The sequence below is a fragment of the Pelecanus crispus genome, chromosome Z (genome assembly GCF_030463565.1).
Source record: "Pelecanus crispus isolate bPelCri1 chromosome Z, bPelCri1.pri, whole genome shotgun sequence".
NCBI classification, from domain to species: Eukaryota; Metazoa; Chordata; class Aves; order Pelecaniformes; family Pelecanidae; genus Pelecanus; species Pelecanus crispus.
In genome coordinates, this window is record NC_134676.1 from 3,876,252 (window position 1) to 3,903,100 (window position 26,849).

Here is a 26,849-nt window from a genome sequence, read left to right on the forward strand (position 1 = left end):
CATGGGAATATTTCAAGTTATTTCACTCCCTCTGGGACCTTGCATTTAAGGTATACTTTTCCTCTGTATTTTTCACACTACCCAATCTGTTTTTCCTTGTTTCTTGTCCTCTTCAAAGCTTATCACCCCCAGCTGTGAACCTCGATGTGCCATCTGACCATGCCTCTCCAGCCAAGATGAAGCGGGCAGGTGAGATGGCAGGAGGACCCTTCGTTCACCGTCCACCCCCAACGCCTCCCCATCGCGCCATCATGGTGGACGGTGTCGCAAGGAAGCGACCTGCAGGCAGAATAGGGACCTCCCCGATTAGTTTTTAAGGTGACCTATAAACAGACCCCATAGGACATCAGGGAGTTTGGGACCAGAGCCCAGGTCACCCTCTAAGCTGGAAGGTCTGTTGAACCTCTGTGCAATCCCCAGCGTCGGCACAGTGGGTGTGCTCACCTCGAACCTCGGCTTCGCTCTCAGCACGAGGCAAGGGCTGTATCCAAGTATATTTTCATTTCACCCTTATAATTAATAAAAGATTGCATGTTTTTCATGTGCATTTGCACAATCCCCCAGAACCGAGCTCCCACAAATCTTATCCTCTTTGGTGGACTGGATTTTCAGCCCATAGGAGCTCCAGCTCATGCAAGCTCCCAGGAATTGGTACAGCCCAACAGCGATGAAACCCCTTATTTGCAGAGTGATAACTTCATAACCTTACACATGTATTGGGTTTGCGTGGCAAGGTTTTGGTAGTGGGGAGGCTACAGGGGTGGCTTCTGTGAGAAGCTGCCAGAAGCTTCCCCTGTGTCTGACAGAGCCAATGCCAGCCAAGATGGACCTGCCGCTGGCCAAGGCCAAGCCCATCAGCGACGCTGGCCGCGCCTCTGGGATAACTTATTTAAGAAGGGGAAACAAACAAAAAAAAAGGGACACAAACTGCAGCCGGAGAGAGGAGTGAGAACATGTGAGAGGAAGGACTCTGCAGACCCCAAAGTCAATGCAAAGGAGGGCAGGAGGTGCTCCAGGCACAGAGCAGAGATTCCCCTGCACCCCTGGTGCAGCCCCTGCTGAGGCAGCTGTGCCCTGCACCCATGGAGGCCCACGGGGGAGCAGAGATCCCCCTGCACCCGGGGAGGAGCCCACGCCGGAGCAGGGGGATGTGCCCGGAGGAGGCTGTGAGCCCGTGGGAAGCCCGCGCTGGAGCAGGCTCCTGGCAGGAGCTGTGGCCCCGTGGGGAGAGGAGCCCAGGCTGGAGCAGGTTTGGTGGCAGGGCTGGGGACCCCGCGGGGGACCCACGCTGGAGCAGGCTGCTCCTGAGGGGCTGCACCCCGGGGAGGGGACCCACGCTGGGGCAGTTCGTGAAGAGCTGCACCCGTGGGAAGGACCCACGCTGGAGCAGTTTGTGAAGAACTGCAGCCCGTGGGAAGGACCCACACTGGAGCAGGGGAGGAGTGTGAGGAGCCCTCCCCTGAGGAGGAAGGAGCAGCAGAGACAACGTGCGATGAACTGACCCCAACCCCCATTCCCCGTCCCCCTGTGCCACTCAGGGGGAGGAGGGAGAGAAAATTGGGAGTGAAGTTGAGCCTGGGAAGAAGGGAGGGGTGGGCGGAAGGTGTGTTAAGATTTGTTTTTATTTCTCATTACCCTACACATGTTCTCACTCCTCTCTCCTACTCAGTTTTGATTGGCAATAAATTAAACTGATTTCCCCAAGTCGAGTCTGGTTTGCCCATGACGGTAATTGCTGAGTGATCTCCCTGTCCTTATCTCGCCCCACGAGCCTTTCCTTAGATTTTCTCACCCCTGTCCAGTTGAGAAGGGGAGCGATAAAGCAGCTTTGGTGGGCACTTGGCATCCAGCCAGGGTCAAAACACCACAACAAACAAGAGCTGGCTTCTCTTTTCTTTCAACGTGGGTAAATCCAGAGACGCTAGGAGAACTTTCTCACTGCTCAGCCCTTGGCACTTCCCGTTGGAGGCCTTCCAAGTGCATGAAGTTTCGCAACACCCTAAGATCACAGGCAATAGTTAATAAGTCAACGAGCATTTTTTGCCATGATCCATATCACTGTGATCCATACATTGCACCACCAAAGTCAGAGGGAATTTTGCCACCAACTTGAATGAGGTCATGGTGGTGGCAGCCCCTTTTGGTCCACCAGTGGACCTCTCTTGTAGACCTTCATGACTGAAGCAAGCTGTGCAGAATATCACCGTCCTTTCCTTCTCCAAGCCCCTCATACTGTGCTGGAAACATTTTCACACAACAGATATTCCTGTTTGCAGTTGGCTGAAGACACAGCCAACACATTTTCCCCAGGACTATACCACAAAGACATAGTTTTTCTCCTTTCTGAAGTCTCTGCTTAGTCTAGCTCAGCCCAGAGAGAGCAAGTGAGGATCCCATGTCACAGCCACCCCAGCTTGGAAAATACCCCGATGTGCAAACGCCAATTTAATCCTATAAAAGCCTCATTCTTCCTTTTGAAAAGTCCCATTCCTTTTCAGGAGTGTGGGCTGTGCAACACAAGGGCTTGACTTTCTCCTTGCCAAGTTATTGGCAGTTGGTACCTGGGTGGAAGAAACTGCTTCTTGAGTGCCTGTCTGCTCCCTCCCAGGATTTTCCTTTTACGCATCGAGCGCTAAGATTCCTCCTGCTGTAATGGGTTTTAATGCAGGGATAAGCACAGAAAACATTATGCACTTGCCACAGAGTATCAATCAGATCACATCATATATTAATTACGCTGGTGGTTTTTCACTGGTGCTTTGCAGACCTCTGGGAGGCATGGACTACTTCAAACAACAAAATGAGGACGAGTAAGTTTGTAGCTGCTTTACAGCAGTCTCCAAATGTGACATCCGGAAACGGATCTGGCATTTCCACCAATAAAAAAATCCTGAAAAACAGCTTTTTATCCAAAAGTTGCTAAAGGACAGGCAGCAAGACAGCCATATCTGCTCTCCTGTGTCTTGCGAAGGCTGAACCTCATCACAACAACTCCGAAGACACAGGCATCACTCAAACATCAGCTTTCCTGCCAGTGAAAGCATGCATTATGGCTGCTTTTGGGATGACTGCCAGGAGCTGGGTGAAGCCCCTTCAATTCATTTCACATTGGCCAAGGCGACACACCTTCAGGTGCTTCATCAGAACCAAGCGGGGACAAAGAAGAACCAGCAACAAAACTCAACAAACCAACCCAACTCTTGGCTATTTTCATGTGACAAGTGACCAACACCAAAGACCTTGCTTACTGAGATGTTTTGGGTCACATTGCCCCTCCTCGCTAGGGCTTTTTTAGCTCCTTTCTCCTTTCCTTGGTGTCCTTCTCGCTGGCAGGATGGTGCCCATGTGATGGGCTCAGCTCCAGAAGCTGGGAAGGGTCTGAGATAGTGGTGACCGAGAGCAGTATGGCCAACGAGCAGAAAGGGACACAACAGGAAAACCGCAGACGCACTGCATTACGAGCAACTCGGAAGCATCTGTCGAACTGCTCGCTACCGAAGAGAGACGGGAATTTTGGCAACCAGCACATTCCCCATGCTTGTTCAGCCAGCTCCCTGTTCCATCCAGGATCCCTGCCCACCACTGTCAGCACCGCAGCCATAAGCATCCTACTGACGCTATGCCTTCATGGTGGCTCTGAGGTCACGCAAGGACCCTACGGCAGCCCCAGGATGCAAAATGAGGTCTCCCATGCTACACTCCACGCTCACCTGGGTAGCTCTCCTGTGGGTCTACCTACGGCCTTAGATTAGGTAGCCAAGCACCTTACCAAAAGTGGTTTTAGACATCCCCACTGGCACGTTGCTCTTTGCCCACTGTATATGGTTACACCTGTGTACAAGATGCTAAAGGCACATGGGGTTCTTCCTCCTGCCTGCGTCTCTGCTGGGATCGGAGACAACCCGGCGAGCCGGGATGGCTCAAGCCTGCCCTTCCCAAAACCAAGTCATCAGACGCCTGTGTCTCTGTGCTTGGCAGCCTCAGCCTTTCTCTCCTTATCAATGCCAAAAATTATTCATTTAACATCCATGGCCTTTTGCCAGCAAGAACACCGCACAAGGAGCAGAACCATCTCCTCTGCTCCTCCGACAAACCGAAGCAACAAAAGCGAGGCTCTTCCTCATGCAAAAAAAAAAAAATTCCCACCAGCTAAGAAAAGCTGGAGGTTAATATAAATTCCATGGGTTTGAGGGGGAAACGGAGCTGCATTCAAAGACTCGATGGCTAACCACGCTTCCTTCGTCTGGCAACTGCCCGCTCCCCCAGCAGAGTTATTGAGGAAGTTAGACGAGCGCTGTATTTGTTCCAGCTGCAGATTTCCCTTAACCCCTGGTAGTGGTGTTTTCAAAAAAACACAAATCTTGTTTTCTGATGGTGGCTTTTCTTTTTGATGCGTGCCACGGCTACAGTCACTAGCTTTAACTACTGTCATTCATAGATTAAAAATAAAGAAAAAAACCTCTTTGCCATTCTAAGAAGTCCAGGCTGGATGAGCAAAAGGGGGATTAAAAGAAGGCTTTCAGGAATTAGCTTGGAACAGGAAAGAAGAAGATAAAGCCATTATAAAAGCTTGCGCTAATACAGGAGTCCTTTTTGTTCTAAGTGTTAATGCAGCCATGCAAATTCCTATGAAGATTTATTAGTCAGGTCATATAATCTGCTCTCCTTCCTCTTCTGATGATAAAATCAAGGCTATTTTCCTCCACTAAAACCTTCCTCTCTCTCAATTAAGAGGAAAAAAAAATTTTTTTTTTTACAAGACTGTGTTTGTGGTCTACACGAGGCTACAGGTGAGGCTGATGCCTTCAGAACAGCAAAATACAGACACTGAAATTAAGGTACCCGTTTAGAGGCTACGCTGTTGGGATGCTCCCCGTAAGGCGAGCACAGCCCCAGGTCCGTGGTACCCAACGCTGAATAACTTGACAGAGATGGGATACGCAGCACCGCTCCCCTCCATCATCCCAGACCTGCTGTAGCATCCGCTGTACCACGAGACTTCAGTCCAGTAAAGCATTTACTTTATGCGAATCTGCCCCTAAGTCTACTATTTGCCTTGGCCCTCAGCCAGCCAAGCACTTAGGCACATGCTTAAAGTTAAGCACAAGAGTAAACAGATTGAAGTCAGGGGGACTTAAAATTAAGCACATATTTCAAGGATTTGCTGGATAAGGGCCTTAACCCCAGTGTGCGATGTTTAACTGGGATGATTCCCAGCTGATTAGCTTCCCCCTTTCCCCGACCTCCCCTTCATCGGACCAGGCAACAAATGGTTTCTGTTTTGCCATCACGCTAAAGGCTTGGCTTTAAAGAAACCTTGTCTAGCCTCCAGGCAAAGCATGTCTTTCTTTAATTATACCTGCCTGTGAAATACCTTCCAGAAATCCCCACCCAAACAAAGCCTCAGGAAAGGAAATAACGGAAATTCTTGATGGTTTCCATGGGGGAAACGATCCTAACCAGTGAGACGAGGCGCACGTAAGATGAGGCTGATGACTGTTCCTACTGTACACGGCTCCCAACCCGGACAGACTCCTTAAAGCTCCAGCAGAAACCCCCAGCTACCACAGTCCTCATCTCTCAAGGCAGGAGCCTCCTTGAACCTGGCCCCTGGACATGGCTCTCTGTACATGTTCAGATCTGAAAAGCCTATTGGTGGACACGCGGTGGAAGAAGAGACAGGTGGCAACACAAAATCCATGAAACCACCATGCTTTTCCCCATAAGAAAGTGCAGCACCCAACGGGGAATCTTCCAAGAGGCCACACAGCTTCTGAAGGGCTGAAGGTCTCCCTCAAACATCTGCATGACTTTTTTTTTGTTCCTTCCATGCCCTTTCACATGAACTTCTTAACTTTATTTCAATTGTATCTACCCATGCTAGGACCTCGGTGGCCCTGGGCACATGTGCAGGTCTGGCAGAGCGAAAGCCCTCCTGCACAGACAGGCAACCACTCCAACCAGGCAGCACAGGCAAGACTCAGAAGATATGGACAAAACAGATGAGCAGAAGATTTGAAACCTGGACACAGAAGATGAACATTTGCTGTTGGTTCCTCCAGAAACAGGATTGCTCTCATCAAGGAGCAGCAACTTGCCCAGACTTGGCAGTGGACTTATGGAATGTCACCAAGTCCCACTCCCATCCCTTATCTGTCCCCACCCAATTCGCTTCTAACCATCCTCTGCTGCATCATCCTCTGCTCCTGAACAGTCAGTCCTTCCCACCAGCGCATGAGCATCTGAGTTGCCTGCACTACGCATAGCAAGGGCACTAAATAATCAAGTACCTTTGGAAAAGCACTTGTGAAAGATGCCTGGATTACTCCATCCAAACGGCAAACCACTCTAGGTGAGCACTAGATCATTAATTTTCACTGCAGCACATACAGAAAGACTTCTGTGCTGCCAAAACACCTTCTCTATTGATCGAACCTCATGCCAGGAAAGCTACCTTAGACCTCCCAGAAGAAAGGCAGGACCATCAGCTGCTGCAGTGCAGCCTTGCACTTCCTCAACAGCAACTCTCAGATGTTGAGGTCTGGCAGAATAAATTCAAGTCCTGTCTTGTATGTCAATCACACCACGAAAAGACGTGGCAAGTACGAAACCAAACAAGGTGATCTACTTCCACTTCAGACAGGAATGGCAGGATGGTCAAGTAGTCAAGGAGCTCCACCTCTAACGCAGCAGGTTCCCAGCCTCATGTACACTTGCAACCCTTGGAGCTACTTGCGATCTATTTCTGTGGCCTCGCTGGCCATGGGCAGCTGGGCACTATTTCTTCTTCTAGACGAGGAAGAGCAGCAAAAGAGCTCTATCTTGGAAGTCTGTCACACTTCACCTGCCCTCCACCCAGGTCAACATAGCTCAAGTAATTATCATTTATTACCGCTGTAGCGGTATTACCGCTACACCACCGAAATCCCAGAGCTAGATGCTGTACGCAAAAACCAGAAAGCTCCTCCAGTACCAGGAGAAAAGCAGCATAATACCAAGGCTGAAAGAAGAACTCACAGCTTGCTTGCTTTTACCTTCAAACAGGCATTTGCAAAAAAAATGAATTTAAATAACAAATCTGTTTGCCTAAGCATTTATAAATTGAACTAAAAATAGTTTTCCTTTCACCTAACAGACTCTCGCAGTGTGTGTAGACCCCACACTGTGGCACTGCAAGAGGGGTGGGTGTGAGACCCTGAATTTCTCCCCGGTCATGAGTGTTCCCACCATGTCCTCAGGATTTCAAGCAAGACATGGGACCATCACCCCCCCAACTCCCTTGCCAGTGTCCTGGTCTCTGATAGTTTTCCATAGCCAGGTCTGGTCTTGCTTCAGCCCTCAGAGCATTTGCAGAAGAAGAGGAGTTCCCACCCGCTTGCACTGACAAAAGTGGACGAGGAGAAAGAGGAGCTGCCGCTGTGCTCTTCAGATCATGTCAGGTCGCACGTACGTTTGAAGTTGGCCACCCAATTCTCAGCAGCCAGGAGCAATCTTGTAATGGCTACTTCCTCCACCACTCACAGAGCTGATCTTCAGGAAAGCTCTGTAGTGCGAGGAAATCCTGACCATCGCCACCAAAGCATTATCAACACAGCAAGGAGATAATAACGACAGGAACTGCCTTATGGCAAAATCACCATCATGATTCATGCGACAGCTTGGTGCCAAGGTCCAACAAGGTGGAACACAGTGAGAGGAGGTCATACATGCTATTAGCTGGTTATTGTGTAGAAAAAAAAAGGAAAAAAAAAAAAAAGAGGTGGGTTCCTACAATTTGATGAGCATCATCCACTCTCCCTCTGGCAAATGAATCAGGTTTTCAGTGCACGATACGGCTTACTGCATTGAACTCAACTTCTCATAGAAGGCCACAGGTCCCACCTTCTCCTTTGGGAAGGTACGTGGTATCTAGCCTGGCAGATATCAAATGCCATCTGGAAAAAGTATCACTATTCATGGTGGCAGAACCTAGCATGGTCTGCAAGTTTTGTGACTGCCCTGGATTCACAAGAAGTACCACAGAAACCATGGAAGCCTTCTGATCCATGTACAACCTCCCCCAACAGAGATGCAGACTGCCTAATGATGGACAGGACTGGTGGGCACTCTGCTGTGGGTCAGGCCCCATAGCATTTCTCCAAAGACCTTCTACTCCAGGGATTGCTGGCTCAGAACTTCATGGTCTGTGATAGGCATCCGAGGAGTAGCAAGCACGCCATTAAAGGTGCCAGCTTGAAAACCTGGGTGCTCCCAGATGGTGGTCAATCCTTGGAGCAAGCACAACACGGCAAGCAGCCGTGGCTCCTTCAACCCCAACCTTGCTGGAGACCATACACCACCAGCACACAGGCTTTGCACAAGCACTATGAGAGCAGCAGAAATTCCCCATCCTGGAGAACCAGAGAAATGGAATAGGTCAAGGTCTGGTGAGACACAAGGGTTCACCTACCCTCTGTGGGGATTTAGCCATTGGTTGAGCAGATGCTGGGGGAGATGCTGTCGTGGCATCGTGGAGGAGCACCTATGCACGGTGAGGGGACAGATTTCCCCCCACCATGAGAAACACCCATTGATACCTTCTCCAAGGGCAATGCTACTCCAGAAATAGAGCACCTTGGAGACTTCATTTTGTTTTTTCTTTCTTTTTTTTTCTTTTTGCAGCTCAGGATTACTGAGTTCGCAGAGTCTCTCTTTAATGTCACATGTGCGGCTCAGGTCCCTCAGGCCCCAGCAGAAGCAGCCTGGGATATTTGCACAGACCCCTCACAATGGAAGGAAGAGGGTGTAGGAGGGAGGATCAGGCTGCTGACCCCTTTATTGTTCTTGGGCCAGAAGAAAGCTTCCTCCTGGCTTAAGAACCACGGCGCTGAAAAAGTTTTCCAGCCAAAACGAGTCAGATGGAGTCACTGGGTGGCGGTTTTTTGGTTGGTTTTTTTTTTTTTGTCTCTCTCCTTCCCCTGCCTCCCCCTTCGGTCAAGCGACGGGGAGTCACAGGGTTGCGCTCCATTCACAAAATACCTGCTGCACATCACGTAGTCCTTCCCCCCGACGGCAGGGAAAGGCGCTGTAACCCAAGCAAACGAAAATAAACCATTTTTTTTTTTCTTTCTCTGCAGATTTAAAAAAAAAAGAAAAAGAAAGGAAGAAAGGACCCTGCTCCCAGACTGACGCCTCCAGCGTGCGCCCGCCGGGGAAGGGGTAGGCGGGGGGGGAAGCGAGACAACGATATGAAAGAAAACAAAAACAGCAAATTCTGCTCCGAAAGGATTAAATGGAGGTTTTCCAAAAAAACACCCCGCCATTATATAATGAGGCTTAACTCGGAGTCACTGGGGTCACACGATGCAGCAGACTGGAAAAACCAAAGCGCAGCGTAGCTTTTTAATTGTTAAGCCAACCATAAAAAAAAATAAAATAAAAAAACGATATTGTGATTGTACAACAAGGTGGCCGCTCACACACTAATGGTCAGGGTATTTTTCTACCCCCTTTGCTCTCTGGCTGAAATACCCTCTTATTATGACTTTGACTTCTCGCCTTTCTGCCCATTGGGGTCGTGACCTGTTTTGCCAGGATGCTGCCGCCGCCGGGCAGCAATGCCATGGTGAGCACAAGGACCACACCGGCTCCCAAAGCCTTAAGGCACGCAGGGCTGATTTGCACTGACAGCAAAATAGAGCACAAGTCTATTAGTGGAAACTGCCTCGGCAACCCAGGTACCGAAACCCATCGCTGGGTTTCAAAATTTGCATGCAAGGAGATGACTTTTTAGCACGCTGGTTCCATCTACAAGCCCAACCATAACCCATGGTCACCCACCTAGCCCCCAGGTCCTCTCTAGCTCTCTATAGCCTTTAGATTGAGCTGGTTGTACAACCACAGGCAACCCTGAAGTTCCTCCATCCTCAACATGTCCCAGCGCTGTCCTCACCAGAGGTCCCATAGCACTGCGCTGTGGGGCTGAACAAGCTCCATGGACCCCGTGGTACAGACAGGAACAACCCAAATGAGAAGAAAGCTTTAAAAAAACACACCCTAGGCCTTTGCTTTTGGAAAACCAAGCTTTCACTGACCATGGCCACAACGGCTGGAACTGACTGGCCACTGCATGCCCAGGAGGTCTAGCTGTAGCTGCAGGACCTGCTGGTACCATCAGGAGAAACCTGGAGATCATCCTGGACTTGTGTTTTCTTTTAAATTACGACAAATGCAAATTTGTTCTTCATATCTGACTCTTAAAAACTGGCTTTGGTCCAGATTATCATTGCAGAGTGACCATCAAACAATAGGACAGGGCATCTCATCTCTCCCGCTGTTGCTTCAAACCATGTCCGTGCAACTACTGACCCCAAATCTTTGAATTCTTATCTAGTAAACATCCAGCAACCCAAACTTGAAGAACACATATTTTTATGTTGTATTTATTCATAGCCCCAAGAGGAAGGCTGGCCAAATGAAGACATACACAGCCCACCAGCTTTATGGAATAACGTCGCTCTCAGACACGTGATGAGTGAGTGTTGGCGGCTCCCTCCCCAGGACCAGCGAGCAGAAGCAATCCGAATCTTATGTGAAACCTGCTTATTTTGCCCAGCCAAGGGGTCTTATTTCGCCCAGCCAAGTGGAAACAAACGGCTCCTATAAGCATACATATTTTCTTTCCGTTTGGCCAAGGCACCTCAAAAGAATATACAATGAGAAACGAAATAATCAAGCGGGTCACAAAAGCAGGAAGAAACGAAGCTTTATCATTCTCCAGTGGTTTCTCTGCTCATACATTACAGGAATTAAAAAAAAAAATTAAAATAAAGAATTAAAAAGAGAGCAAGTCAACAATGAGGAGTTTCTCCACAGTGGTACCAGCAGGTGAAGGGCAGAGCAGAATAACCCTGGGAGACACAGACACCAGGGCAGCATCATGTGGCCGAAGGTGCAGAGACCACGTTCCTCTCGCTACTCCTATTAGCCCTGAGGAAATCCTTTAACCCCCACCATCCAGCACAGGCATTTTGGGGATGGCACAGAGTTTTCTTTCACTGACCATGCCAATGCGCGTACAGCCGAGCACCTGCCATTTTTAGAACCAGCAGAAAAGTTCATGGAGTATCTTAAAAAAACCCCAAACAAACCCCAAAGGTATTTTTAAAATCATAAAATGAGGGACAATATAGATGTGGGACTAGAAAGGACCTCTGGGTTACAGAGCTCAGCCTGCTACTGGAGGCAAGGACATCATTTAATTCCCTTCATAAACAGTCTCTATTTTCCCCGCAGAAGAGACATCCAGGCGTCGTGTGCAGCAATAAATTTCCCACTTAAGGGACAATCTTTGACTAAACCACCTTGGATTGCAATAAACACTTATCCTGCCACTAAATACCTATATTTACACCCATAGCTATATATACATCTTCCCAAGCTGGATGGGATTCACTTACCTGCTGCCTCTGGGCAGGAAATTCACATTTTAAGAACTTCTGGTCTCATTTATTGTATCGGTTGCTATTTCCATAACATCAGAGGAAAGGCAGCAGAAAGGCGGGGGGAGCATCTTCTGGTTAAGAAGAAATGTTTAAATGCGACAGGAAACATTAACCTCATATTTTGTCAGAACAGGGACGAGGACATCCCCCATTAGCAGGATTTTTAGAGAGCAATGTGTTTCTAGGCTCTGTAGGTCCCTCCGCCAACGGGGACATATGCACGTCTCTCTTCTCTGGTCCTGTGGTATGTCTACTTTTTTTCAGAGAGAAAATTCCTTCCTTCCCTTTATTTTATTAAAAATTCAGGTCTTTCATGGAGAACGGGGAAGGGGATTAGGATGTGGAAATAGCCAAGCCAGCAGAAATAGCTGCTTGACCAAAGAGATGTTGAGTTTTTATTTGGGATCCTTAGAAATCTGGATTTGTTTTCTCTGCTACTTTTAATAACTTTTTTTAACTTAATCATTACTCCACAACCAGCTTCAGGAAAATATTCAGCAAATTCAAAGGAGTGCAGCGAAAGCCCTCTCAGATTTCTAATGAATCCTCTGGGAAAACAAGGGAGAAAAAGATGTAACACTATTCAGAAGTTAAAATTCAGGCAGGATTTGGGGTGGGGGGGTGGTGTTACAGACTACAGAAAAGATTGGGAAAAAACAAAACAAAACCTTTCAGGCTTGCTTTGGACATTATATAGCTGCACAAAAGCAAACCTTTTTGAAAGGGAAGTCAACTATAAGGCTGAGAAAAGCCTGTGGTGTTCTTCGGTCTGTTTAAGTCAGAGCTCAATGTGGTGACATTTTTGAGCCTCAAATGCCTATTGAGTTGTTATTTATACCCCAGTACAAGTCCCCATACCCAAAGCAGTTAATTCCCCAGAAAACTGCAGTTCTCAGGTCTAAAACTGCTTGTGAACTCCTTAAAAGCAAAACAGAGTTTTTTTCTTCATCATCCTCCCAGGAACAGCTCTCCCATCCTCTTCTCTCATCTCCTTGTAGTCCCTGATCGCGAACACAAAATCTACCACCTCCTATTGGTAAGCCCAGCCTAGTCCTGCCACTCAGCCGCTTTGTGTCTACCCCTCCATCAGCCTGGCCCAAGGAAAAGCTGCAAAGCAGCCAAAATCCCATCATTTGTCTTTTTTTTTGTAGCACAAACCAGTGCCTGGCAAACTGGGGTCTAAGGAACAGAGATGGTCCAGCAGTGGACACCACCATGGTCTTTAACTCCCTCCGGCTGAGGTTGGCACATCCTTCAAAGTGGGGTGGGGACAACAGGGTAGATGGGGGACAGGGACAGATGGACAAATGGAAACATGGGTGTTCAGAGGAACATCCTACATTTGATGGCACAGCAGCATCTTCTGGAGAAAGGGAGGACCCCTCAGCACATCTGTCACCGCTCGTTGGTGTAAGGAGCATCGCTTCGGACAGAGCCCTGCCTGAGCATCCCATAGGAAATATGCAGAGTTGAGGATTACATTTGCAAAAGTGGTATTTCCAAGAGGAGTTGGGGAGATGTTGCGATGCAAGCGAGGGAGACCTGGGCTGTGGGGCATGTCTAACCCCTAGGCACCAGCTCCCTTTAGGGTTGTGGTGCTTGGACAAGGCAACAACAGGGGGTGGGGTTCACAGACACCTTCAGTTTTAACCCCGCTCCGTTCAGGGCTTCCATCTGCTTTGAGGCTCATGATGATGCACAGTGCTAACCAAATTCAGTCCTGGGTGCAGAGAAACACCTTCCCCCTCTGCGAGCCCCAGGGTCCCCCATGCTGGACATGCACCCCGAGCCCAAGGCGGGCACAGCAGGATGGAGAGCAGCATGACCTGGCACAGGAGGGTGCAAGATGCAGCCACCGCGGAGTAAGATTTCTGCTTGGAAAAAGCCTTTGGAAAAAGCCTCTTGTTTCCTCTGCGCAGAGGCGTGTTTCGGGGCCGTGCAGCGAGGCCGCAGTGCCCTCTAGTGCTGCAGGACTCCCCTCTGCCACCAGCCCTGTCCCCTCGGCCACCAACACCAAGCCAACCTTCAGAGCTGCAATGTAAGCCACCCTCGCCCTTTCCACCGACCCTCCTTGCACATCCCAAACCCGTGTCTCTGAACCCAGCCGACCCAACCAGGGTGCGAGAGCACCCCAACGCCTCCCATCCTGGCAGGAGCTCATTACAGGTCCATCACTCTCCAAACAACAGAGCAGCCTGGCCCCAACCCTGCCCAGGTGACCAGTACCAGCTCCAGAAACCACAATAAAAAAAGGCATCTCCTTGCCCACCAGGTTGGGAAGACAGCCCCAGTAATTGCGAGTCAACATTGCTAAGTCTGCTTGAATCAGGTGACAGCCAGAAAAATAAAACCAGCTCTGAGAAGGGAGAGTCCATCTCATTTGTTACAATCAGAAACCAGCTCTAAACCCTGATAATAATAATAATAATAATAATAATAATAATAATAATAATAATAATAATAATAATAATAATAATAATAATAATGATGATGATGATGATGATGATGGAAATGTCAAAGCTCTTGGCCATTTTCCCGGTGTTTCCTTTGTGCAGTGAATATGTCTACCATATGATATGGAAGACCATCATAACCTGAAAAACCCACCAGATGATCTCCCCTGTTCTGCATGTCCAATAAAAACCATAGTGTTTATAACACGGTTCAGGGCTCGCAGCGACTGTGCTCTACTGCCAGAGCCCAGGCTTGGACCTTGCAAGAACCTGCAAGTTGGTGACCTGCATGGAAGATAAGCCAGCCTTGGTCCAGACCTCTCCTCTCCAGTGCTTTGGAGATGGCAACGGTCTCATCTGCCCTCCTTGGTCAATGGTGGTCTTAATTCTAACATGGGAGCGATGCTGAAGCGGTTACAAGTGACCATGGCAGTCTGCCCTCTCAGCCCAAGGAGATGGTCATTGTCATTTGGGTTAAATGCAACAAAATCCAGGCCACAGGAAGACTGTATCTTACTGAAAGTCACGGCAAAACAAAAGCTTTTTACTCAGCAGTGGAGATCTGACTCCCAATACGTTGTGACCTATACTCAAGTAAACCTTGGCTCTTTGACAGGGACTTTCCACAGCGGTTTTAGCAGTTACAGTATTGGAAAGACCCTTGGGATATGGGAAGTTGGCTTGTTAGACTAGAAACCTTCTCTGAAAGCAATGCCATGCCTACAGACTCTGGATGGAGTCCAGGAGGATCTGGGGGCAGGGAGAAGAAATCCCCCTGGTTTGGGGCTCCTGGGGAGCCACCACAACTTGTTCATAAGCTTTTGGTGGACATGTAGAGGACATCAGGGTTACACCTGGTGAGTGGCAGGAGGGACATAGAGCACATGGGGCACACCACGTGGACCAGGTCACTCACAGTGGGAGGGAATGCCAGACAGAAGGATGAGCCCACCCCACCAGTGCAGAACAGTCTGCTGAGAGAGAGCCACGTTGTTGTGGCCAAGGTTCTGAAAGAGAGGGGATCTGGGCTGGCTAATGAGCTGGCTAAAACAAGAACTGCCCAACCTTGTAGTGCAGAAAGAGCAGGCAACAGGGGATGTGGAAAGGATGAGGACTCTTTAGGGTGTGAGTAAATAACCCCACCCCACCAAAGAGCTGTCCCTGAGCTCCAGAGACCTGTCCCTCTGCCACCACCACCCTGGAAGGGTTGGCAATCTGTAGGGTCCAGGAGCAAGCCCTCACACTGGTGCTGGACACTGACCTCCTCACCTTGCATGGAGAGAGACAGCAGAGGGGATGCTCACCCACAATCCACCCTTCTCCCCCTGGACACCCGGGTTGGCTTCATCTCTCTTAAGGCACCTACCATGTCTGAACAAATCCATGTGTGAGCTGGTCCCTCTGGGCTCCTTGCAGAGCCAACAGGGAAAGGACATGGGTATCCTCAGATGGGAATCATCCGACCTTCTCTAGACCTCTGTGTTGAGATACAACGACCCATGCCCCAATGTGTCCATGCCTCTCCTATGGCAGGAACCCCAAGTGGCCAGCCCATGCACAGGTCCCACCTTTACTCACATGATCTCTGCACCAAATTGTAAAGTCTGACCTGAAAATACTTGTCAATGAGGAGGGGTCCCAAGGAGAGCGTGCAGAGATGTCTGTTAGCTGCCTAAATTGAGGTGGGATCCCAGCGTGGTCAGGAATCCCAGTGTTTCTAAGCCTGTTTGGACAAAGTCAGGAATACAGTGGTGCTAAGATGAACATGAACAACTTACAGAGTCTGCCTTTCTCCTAAGGAGCTGCTCCCTTGTTTCTCATCCAACAAGGAAGCTGGATGACAACCGTAGCCAGAAGAGAAACAAGCAGTTTATTGTAACTTCAAGCACATGACAAAAAAGGGTCAAAAATCAGTAAGGAAACGGAAGGAGAGGAGCTGCGAGGCAATTAAGATGCCAAACCAAACGACATCAATGCTGTCTTCCAAGTTTATCCCATAGCACCAGTAAAGCCCAGTACCCCTTTCAAAAGTGCCACATAATTTCCACCTCCTAAAACACACTGTTCTGAGGAGGGCAGGCCCAGCCTGGAGGCACGAGTCCAGCAAACTGAAAGCCAACAACTGCAAGGTTCCAGTCCAGAAACCACTCGGGACATGTCCCAAAACTCTCTGCTCATGTCTGTCAGCATTCACAGCATGTCCCCATGACATGCAGCCTCCTGCATCTTTTGTGAGCTTCATAGGGAGGACGGAGGGTATCTTGTAGGACATGACCCCTTGGGTTGTTTTCTCTGGTAAGTATAGAGTTTGCCAAGGGCTCGCAGTCTGAAGACTGTATCTAGGACCGGGGCATTCGGCTGTGACATGTCCAAGCCTGAAAGCTTTTCTGAGCATTTGCCAAAGGGAGCAAAAGCAAAATGCACTGACTCAGCCCTCCCTGTGACGTCTTCATGACGCCAAGGTGGTTACATGGTCTCCTCCAACAAACCAGCTGAGGTGAAAACGGAGAGGATGATGAAGACTGGCTCTGCATCTGAGCTGCGCCTCTCTAACACAGCAGACAGCCGACCCTCCCTGGCGTGCAATAAAAAGCAGATCTTATGAATGGGGAATACTTATCTTCAAAAGATTATTTTCTTCCAAAGTCACTTTTTGGCAGCACTTAGGTGAATCAGTGCCCAAATCCAACTACAGACTCCTGTGAGTAAGGAGAGATGAATAGGTTACAGCTCACAAGCTGAGCCAAAGTAATGACCTCACGCACTCCTAGCCATGAAGCTTTCAAAACAAAGCCTATTTACCAGTAAAAACAAGCACCCCAGATGAGCCTTGAAAAGACGGGGCAGGAGGAAGCTTCAAAATACCAGTTGTCAACGCTGTCAAGAAGGAATTGCGCCCAGTGCCGAAGTGGAGCTGGATTCGCCCGCTCGTGTCCACGAGATGGCAGAGCACACCCTTCCACAGAGCCAGCCGAGAGCATCTCCAAGGAGCAGGATGCAGGCATTCTCCAATTTCAAAACAAAAGGCTGGCAATAAGCACTTTTCCTTCAGACAGCTACAAAGAAAGAGGGTTTTGGGGGAGTTTGTTTTGGGGTTTGTTTATGTTTTCACCTTTTAATTGCCAAAAAGTCACAGGCTTTCCTTGCAATATTTTGTTAAAATACTATTGATAGTTTCCAGCAGCAAAACTCATGTCTATATAATAATGTCCAGTTATCCAGAATACTCTGCTTAACCCGTTAGGGGGTGTATGTCTCTGTAGAGATACACATACAGACCTGGATGTATACTGGAAATTAGTTCTAGATTCATGTCCTATGTCCATCATACTTTACCATCAAAGGAACCTAAATTTCCAAAGCAGCCTGCAAGTAAGACTCACTACCTGTCTCAAACTTGGTGCTCTTAACCCTACTACAGCTCCTGAAGCACATTCAGCAGCAAAACATTTGCATCTGAGTCGCGCTGGAGGATGCTCAGACCGGCCCAGTCATGCTGGAGGATGCTAGGACTGGCCCAGTCGTGCTGGAGGATGCCAGGACTGGCCCCTCCATCCATGCGTGGCTGCCGTAAGCAACCTATGAGATCTCAAACACAGACAGAACAAGAGTTTATGTATCTCCAACCTGAAAAGCCTCTTCTTCAGGATATGACACAAACATAACTGCAGTGTGGGAAAACCCCATGGAAGGTGAAAGATTTTTCCTCCATAGGCTCACACGGATATTTTCCCTTATGCCCGCACGCACTGTGCTCCACAGAGCCATTTACAACAAGGGATAAAGATGAGCAAAATCACTGTCAGCATTGCACGATCACATTCAAATCCAGTTAACAGTGATATGTCAGGATTAAACCAGCTGCCTGCAAGTATTTCACTTGTCAACGCCGAAGAAGATAAATCCTTACCCAGAACCACCTGGCTCCTACCTCCCACAGGCACATATGTACATGCCTAGGTAAGTGAGTCTCCAAAATAACATAGTATTGCACGAGTCTGCCCAGAGGCACAAACAAAACACCAAATCTGGCATTCCCACTAAGTCTTCCAGCTTAGAGTTGCCACACTAAGAATTAAGCTAGATATGAAGGTATATATTGGTATTAATTCACTGGAGTCAATGGACTCAACCTCGTGTTACGACAGGACGAGATGACAACCAGACCAGGAGGACCTGGCTTATTTAATAGCTGTCAATTATAAAAGAAGTTAAGACTCTAGAGAAGAACGTCAGCTCCTCACACCAAAGATGGTTTGATTCCTCATTTCCAATTATTCCCCAGGGAAAATAACTTTATTTTGCAGAATTACTAGGGTCTGTATCAGCTGAACCTGATGTTTTCTCCCAGTGACCTAAAGTCCAGACATACCGAGCACGGAAGAAACTGAGCAGAAAGCAGCTGCAGGCAGCGTTCCTCCCTGCCAAAGTCAGCAGCACTTCTCCACTCTTTCCACTGGTTCGCGTATTTAGTGCCAGCTAGCTCACCCAAAAGAAATAGTAAGATCATCACATGGTTTGCAGGATGACCAAGGCTTTTCCTCACATGATGCATGAGCAAGAAGCCCGGCGAGCTCTTTGCTCAGCACTAAAAAAGGTAACGCTACCACAGCACATGAGATGTCTCTGTCCTTCCCTCTGGAGGGCAAAGGGAAGACTTCAGCAAAAACACGCTGAGCATCCTCAGAAACATACCCAGCCCAGGACACTCAGCTCCTATGAGGACTAGGGCTCTGGAAAGTGAAAAATTATATGATGCGGACAAATTGACCTTTTCAGTGTTTTTTTTTAACTGAGGGCCTCATCCTGCCATTCCCCAACATCCAAGCATCAAAAGTCATTTAACCAGAACTACCAAAACTGGGATGTAGAGATAGATCTGGAGTAGAAACAGGCTGGAGAAAACATACAAGTAGATGACCATTGCATATAAATATACATGTACCCCACAGGGGAAACATTGGGGCCAGCACACCACCACTGCTGGCTTCCTGGCAGAAATTTATTCTGGAGCTGTCAGGAGGCTTGGTGCTTTTCAGAACCTCTTTTCCTAAAATATGAGCCTTGTGTCCATGTACGTGTGTGTGTGTATGTATATATGTATGTATACATATACTGCCCTCAATATTTCACCTCCCGATGAAGCCTCCACGGTAACTGTCCCTGCCCAACACTAAGGTTCACAGCAAGGCTTGCTGAAACCACAGGCATAATTCTCCATCACAACCCCCAAAGGTCCATAGCTCAGTGCATCCAGCCCAGGCTTTCCCACTTCTGGGAGGGTTTCTTAAGGAAAGGTAAAGCAGGGAGCTGCTGGTCTTCACCGTACCGCGGGCAGGAGATGTCCTCATGACCTACCTGCCACACTGGAAGGACTTTCTCGATGTCGTTCAAGTTGATGCTGTCACCGTCCTCGTATTTCCCTTTTCCAAGCCTGTGGCAGGAAGAAAACAAAAACAAAACCAAGTGAAACTTCACTGGAACCAAAGTTAATTTTCTATTATGGCACATGGGGAAGATCAGTTCTTACTGCAAAGGACCCTCATGAAAACAAAAAGGCTCTCTGAAGCGAGTAAACCATGCCTCCAAAACACTCCCACGCGGGTGTAAAGCCATTAATACAAAATTAAATGCTTTTCCCAGTCCTCTCCCCCTGCACCATCCGCCACAGTGTTCAAATGCTTTTGGTAATAGCAGCAGTGAGAAAAACAAAGGCAGTCCTGAGCAGGAGCATTGGGTGATTCAATTCCCAGATCAAGCAAAACCAAAAGCACAGTCTACCTGGAATTAAAAAATGGGGACACAAAAATGTAATGAAAAATGTTTCCTTTGAAGCACTGCTCATTTGTTGGTCTCCACAGGAGCTCCTGTTCCCCTGCTGAGAAAGGTTTGGGCGAATAAGCACAAACATACATCTCAGACAGCAAACAGCAATCCATATAAACACAAACATACAATTTGAAACGCAAAAAAACTGGGGTGAGAAGCCAAGCACTGACAGACCAAACACATAGCTGACAGATGAAGGACATTCTTGTACCAAGAAAGGAAAAAAAAAAAACACAATCCAAAGTAAAATTACTAGCTGGATGCAGAGAGTTTGTAATGATACAGAAGAAAAAATGATCAATAAATATCATCCTTCTGCATTTATAAACAACTGAGGTGATCTGTTTTTATTATGCAAGAATGATAATGTATTTTTTTGTCAATTAGTGACAAGATATTGTTAAATAACATCTATTAGACAGGAACTTTGATAGCAGCAGACCCAGGTAATCAGTGCCTAGAAGTCAGGGAACAACAGATCTTGGTGGAATTACAGCAAATGGGGGAAAAAATGCAGAAAAATGGCATGCGCTAAAGCACCAGGCTTAAAAACCAGCAAGCTGAATGGAAACAATTTAATTAATACCCCATAATTGATTTATGGGAAATCAGAGGTGTTCCACAATTGACTTTCCCTCATAGATGAAATAGTGAATTTGATTTACAAAGGCAAAAATACAGTGTGTGTATATAAATAAAATACATATATATGAAAAATATGTATTTATATATATTTATATATTTTTTAGATTTTTTTAAATGTATATATGAGAAAAATCAAGTCAAACATCTGGGGACAAATAGTATCAGTTACAGGTACAGAACGGGCAAGTGTATTGTAGGAAAAGATTGTCTGAACAGGATGGGGACTGTTCCAGGGTGAATGTCTGATGCTTGACTGTGGCATAAAGGCAGGGGATGAGGAGGCAGGGACTGGGGGGATGAAGGCAGCTTTCCTCTCCAGGCAGCACGTCCAAGCCTGAACTACAGGACCGCAGGCAGCTCGGGCAGTCATGTTTCAAGAGGTGGTTGAGAAATTTCTTAAGAGTTCAGGAAAAACTAAACTGATACATGGGCTTGGGAGATACCTGGAATGAAGAGAAAATATCAGCTACAAAAGGTTGTTTGAACTGGAAGAGCAAAAGCACAGCAAGAGCTAACACTGGAAATTAAAGGCAGACAAATTCAGGTCAGAAACGAGGTACAGTTCCCTGGTTTTCCTTAACGACTCCACTTTGATTATTCATCATTCCACCAAACTCAGTACCTGCAGATCAAATCAGATGTCTTTCTGGAGGAAAACGCTTCAGCCAAGCAAAAGACACTTGAGGTCAATCAGCTGGATGCAACTACATGGCCAACCCTGTGCAAGTGGTCAGGAACAAAACGGTCTCTTTGGTACTTAAAGTGTAGAAAACACATTCTGAACAGCATCTTTCCCTTTTTTTTCTATTAAATTTTTCATTGCATGGCTAGCATGTTAAAAAACTCCACTCAAGCAAGAAGGAAAATGCCTAGCTAGCAAGTGGAGATTCTTGGAGGTTCAGCAAGCTGGATCGCACTCAGCACAGATTCGGCATGGACAGCTGATGAATGCACAACAGAGACAACAGTTAAAAAAAAACCAATTTTGTCTGCACTTCCTCTATTCTAGTGCAGGTTACTTGCATGACTTGTATATGGGAGACACACTGCTTGTGCTGATGGCATCTGTTTAACTTTTCTGCATATACAGTCATTCTTATTCCATTTTTTACAGCTGTAATATTTAGGAGTGATTAAATATCTCATCTCCATACTGCCTTCTCTACCTGTTTGCACCCTGGGCATTCACAGTACACCAGGAACCAGAAGCAGACCATAAAACAGACCCTGCTGTGTCCTCCTTACACGTAGCAAGTGGCATTGGTAGGGTCATCCGGCAAGTGCCATCAACCAGGGAGCCCATTATATCTTATTTTACAGAGGGCCCTTCATCCCATTTCTCAAAACCATCTGTAGAAATGGGAGTAAACGTGACTAAGGCACTTAGTGACTTAGAAATTTAGCGTTGTTCCACATATTCTGAAAATTGCTGTTTATATACCTGCAGTAAACACAGTACAGAAAACAGCCTTATACAGTTGTGTGAGTCTCTGCCTGTCACTACATGGTACAGGAGCCTCCTGCAGATGTTGAACCTGGGCTGGGCTGGGATTGCTAGTCCGGTGTTTCTCAACAAGATATGCCCAGTGAAGCCTATGGCATTGGCCTGTAAAACCTCTGTTAAAACCAACTTGTCAACAGAAAAACTTATTCGAGAGAGGATTCCCATCCCTACATACAATGTGGCAATGAGAAGTCACCTGCAATCTTCTCAACCCCATCTTTTAGACCCGTTCTGATTTTTTCCCTTCCTCTATGGGTAGGAAATCATTAATGACAAGGAAAAAATGACAAAAATTTGATGGGATAAAATGTGATTATGGAGTTCTTACTGTTTTTTCTTTAGCAGCGATTTGCAGTGAGTTGCATCAGGGATGAGTTGAAGCCTTGTCATAACTTGGGATAAGAGGACAGGTGCTTGCAGCCCTGAATAGCACTGCCAGTGCGTTAAGCACCAGGACTGAACATCAAGGAGAGGAAAAACCACACAATGATTGTTTCTCAATCTGCAAAGAATCTGCAGAGTAACGGTGATGTTCATCTAACCAACAGCAGTGAACCACTTGGTGCCAGTATGCATTTATTTGGCTTGACCAACCAACAACCCAAGAGGAATCCAGCAACACTGTGGAAGCCCCCAGAGGCTGTCACCACCAAAAGGAGCTGTTTAATATTTTCACAGCTAGCAGATATTTTACCACTGGCAGATAGAGGATGAACACTTGGATCTACATGCATCACACTGATGCTCTCTCCTGCCCTGAAGTCTTGCTGGGGAGAACAGCAGAAGCCCTGTCACTTTTGGGAACGGTAGGCGGGATCAGCACTAAGCCAGGATCTTTCCTCCAATATTCAGAGATGTTTAAATCTAGGAGACTTGGATCTAGAAGACTTGTATCCAATGTGGTTTAAAGACTGAACTCTACCAAGCAATGCAAAATACAGCAAGCAGCTCTGGTCCAGCCCAGAACCAGATGATAAGAGGAGCCAGACAGACTGATCATGGCATCCTCAAACCCTGTACATGGTCCAGCACCTCTTCCCCACTTCCTCCACATGAGCCATGCCACCAAGCTAGCGCTCCCTCTGCAAGGGATAAGTTAGAGACCTTGCTGGAGAGCACGGTATTGCACACACGGCACTCACCCTTCTCTGTCTATGTGAGGCAGCGGGTGTTTGGAGGTGTTTCGCAGCTTCCTGTGAAATTGGGTGAAATCTAGTTTTTCAGGCTGCAAGTCCCACGTCGCACCACTAGAAAGAGAAAAACGGGGAAAGACAAAGAAAGGAAGTCCACTACTAATTAAACACCACTGAGCTGAAGAGCAGAGGGCACAATTGGAACCTGCAGACGAGGAAAGCTGGTACTTCTGGAAGCACCACTCCCTGCTGCAGAGCACATGGAGGCGGGCCTCCAACCTTCACGCTGCTCCATCATGTTTCTTTTCATTTCTTCTGGGTTTTTTTGAGATTCTGAGCTCCTGTTGCTTGCACTAACCCCCTAGTTTTGATGTATGATGCAGCACACACCTTGCTAACTATACTTGATCTCTGTATCAAGTGGGTATTGCAACATGTAGTGGTCTGGACCATGCAATGGAGATGTTCTCTCTGGTCCTGCAAAACTGCTCGCTCCAACGGCCTGGAGCAAGTGCCAGGTGGGAACTCAACCCCTGAAGACTCTTGCAGTGCGCCAGGCACAGAAAGAGAGATGCATAAAACTGGACAGAAAAGCATATTTCACCACTTTCCCCACACTGAAGCAGCAGCTGAAGAGCTCTTCTCAGCAGCTGTGAAGCCAACGCATGATCACACCACCAATTAATGGAAGAAAAAAGTCCTGGAGCAGTAGCTCTGAGCTGCCTCAAGTCTTGCCTGTGCAGCTCTTGGATGATTACAAGTATTGGTTTCAGATGTTTGGACTGCAAACCCATCCAGTGGCCTCTCCTAAGCACGTAGGATGCTTTAAGTAGATGGCCTCAAGCTATGTCAGGGGAGGTTTAGATTGGATATTAGGAAAAATTTCTTCACAGAAAGAGTGGTCAAGCATTGGAACAGGCTGCCCAGAGAGGTGGGGGAGTCCCCATCCCTGGAAGTGTTCAAAAAACATGTAGATGTGGCACTCTGGGACATGGTTTAGTGGGCATGGGGGTGTTGGGTTGATGGTTGGACTGATGATCGTAGAATGGTTGGACTGATGATCTTAGAGATCCTTTCCAACGTTAATAATTCCTAGTTTTACTTTCATTAAAAAAATAATCCAGCCACCAAGCCAGGAAACATGAAATTATTACTCTCCCCTTAATTGGTTTAGTGGTGGACTTGGTAGTGTTGGGTTAATGGTTGGACTGGATGATCTTAAAGGTCTTTTCCAACCTAAACAATTCTATGATTCTATGATTGTGCTTAGTGCCGCAAGCTAAATGGAGATGGGGAGGAGGAGGAGGAGCAGCAATGTGAGTACTGGCAGGGCACTCACCTGTGCCTGGCTACTGGCAGGACATGCACGTGGGCAAAGGCTAAGAGAGGGCACAGTCCTTCTCTTAAAGCTTTTTAAAACTGTCTTACCTGAAGGAGTCAAAGGTGTTGGCAGCCCAGATGTCCGTGCCCAGCATGTCAAGGGAGGTCTCCTTGTTGCCATTCTAGGAGGGAGGGAAAGGCGGTTACTCGCTGGAAGGCACACGGTGCTATCCGGACCATGGCACAGCCCGGCACAGCCTCTCCTGCTGCCAGCCATGGAGGTGTCCCGGCTCTGCACGTGGGCTCCTCCGCTCCTGTGTGAATCCACGCTCACTGCAACGGAGTCCCCTCGCCCACTGTGAAAGTGCACCATGAAGGCAAGGAGTGACACAGTTTCAGCCTTGGGGACACAAAGCTGTGGACAGCACAGAGCAGACAACACGTAGGCTCAGCTCTGACTCCAGTCCTGTCCTCCCACACCACTGTCCACAACCTCCGAGACCCACCAAGGTTGAGTGAGCAGGTTGCCATCCCAGCCATGAAGACACCCAGCTTCATAGACCAGTTGAGGTGGGAAGGGACCTCTGAAGCTCATCTGGTCCAACCCTCCTGCTCAAGCAGGACCACCTACAACCAGGAGCCCAGGACCACATCCACATGGTTTTTGAATATCTCCAAGGATGGAGATACTCTTCACCAGCAGCCACCAGAGCCTGCTGTCACCAGTAAGGATGGGGAAAGCCATCCTGCTTCTTCAAGGAGTCATGGTGGCATGACTTCTCCTTGCTCTAACAGCAGGCAGGTGGATGTCAGAACCCTGCACTATGCCACCTCTACCATGCAAACCAGCAAATGAGTTCACGCAGTTATTCTGATACATGACCCACCAACACTAAGGTTCCTTCCCTTGAGAAGCGAAAGCATCACAGTATAAACAGGTGGGAGTTATGAGAAACCTCCATCAAACCACAAAGCACCTTGAATTTTGCCATGCAGCTGCTTTTGGCAAAACTGGCGACCTGAAGCAAGAGCATCTAAAGCAAAGACCTCACACCGATCCCTCACGACCCCTTTACAGTCATCAGCCTACACATGTCCTCCCCGCAGAAAGAGGGCTGCCCTCTCCAGCCTTTAACAGGTGAAGAAGTAAAGCAGGTTGGATTTTGCCAGGACCATTCAAGAAATCAGACTTGACTCAGACTCGTATGGGATAGACACGTAAATGCATTACAAATAAGGAATCCCATATTACCAATATTCCCCCAACATTTCTTACAGATATTCAAATTATTTAAGTATTTCAGCCCAAGTGACTGTTCACTCTGGTGAAACAAGTGCTGGAGAAGGTGGCTTCCATATATTCCCCACCCTATAATTTCTGCCATTTTCAAATATTATTAATAATAACAACTGAGAATCTAAAAACTCATAAAAATGTGACTATTTCTTAATAAAGTCCCAGACCTCAGTCTGCCCATGCAGTGAGCAGTCTTTTCCCGATGAGCAGGACACGCATCCTTGGTGCATGCTACGGATGGTCGGACTTCACAGCCATTCCCAGCACAACGACCAATTTAGACACCAGATACTCCAAACACAGCCACAGTTTTTGTCTCCTCCAAGGAGTCTATGGATTACAATTTTAACCTCTGGGGATTTGCAGGTCAACTTGTCTCTGCACAGAAACAAACTACCAGAAATATATAAAATTCTCATGATCAGTGATGGAAGCAGAGCTTTTTATTTTAGGCAAATGTAAGCAAAATTTTCTCCCACCAAGGAGAGAAATTAGTTGTCTAAATACTTAGAAGAATCCTCATGCAGTATAATGAAAATATATGTGCAGGTCTTTACAGCTATCACCCAAAGAAGAGATACCTCTTCTTGCAGACAGATCCATTTCCCTTTCCATTTCCTACAGACATGGGATATTTTAAGTACCTGTCAATGAGCCAGCTACAATAGGATTTCCTAAGAGTAAAGTGTTTGGGCTCAGGGAAGAAGAATGGGAACATGTAACCAGTTGCAATGAAGATGAGACAAATCAGCAACAAAGATATTAAATAGCAAAAATTTAAGACAAAGTGGACTCCTAATGCAACAGGTTGTGTCCTAAAATTGTTGCCTAAATTCAGCTTGGTACAGGGCAGCCCCTTCTTGAGCCCTGAAATAAAGTGGCTGGCATTTACTGTCCGATGCTTGGCTTGAAATCTGTTTGGATGTGGAGGGAGTGCCTTGGCACCAACACCTCCTAATCCGCGGCGTAAGCAGAGGCAGCACAAGCTGTCCCACCCAGCTCCCCCGCATCTCCTCGGCACGCCAGCTCATCGGTGCTCTACCGGTGAGTGTAGGCAGGTCAGCCGCGGCACTAATTCCAGCAAGTAGGGAAAATTGCAGCAATGGTTCAGGTGGTGCAGGTCAGAAGCTTCTAGGCAGCCGTTGAACGCTGCCACCCAAACCAGGCTGCAATTCCTGGTCCTCC

The 26,849-nt window shown here is 47.6% G+C and overlaps 1 protein-coding gene across 1 annotated transcript in view; it reads right to left on the minus strand.

The window, feature by feature from the left end:
- Nucleotides 1–26,849, minus strand: part of CTIF (cap binding complex dependent translation initiation factor) — a 116,665-nt gene that overhangs the window by 73,101 nt on the left and 16,715 nt on the right. The window contains 3 exon segments of the mRNA XM_075726896.1: nt 19,295–19,370; nt 23,057–23,161; nt 24,476–24,577. Coding sequence (XP_075583011.1) covers nt 19,295–19,370; nt 23,057–23,161; nt 24,476–24,577 — 283 coding nt within the window.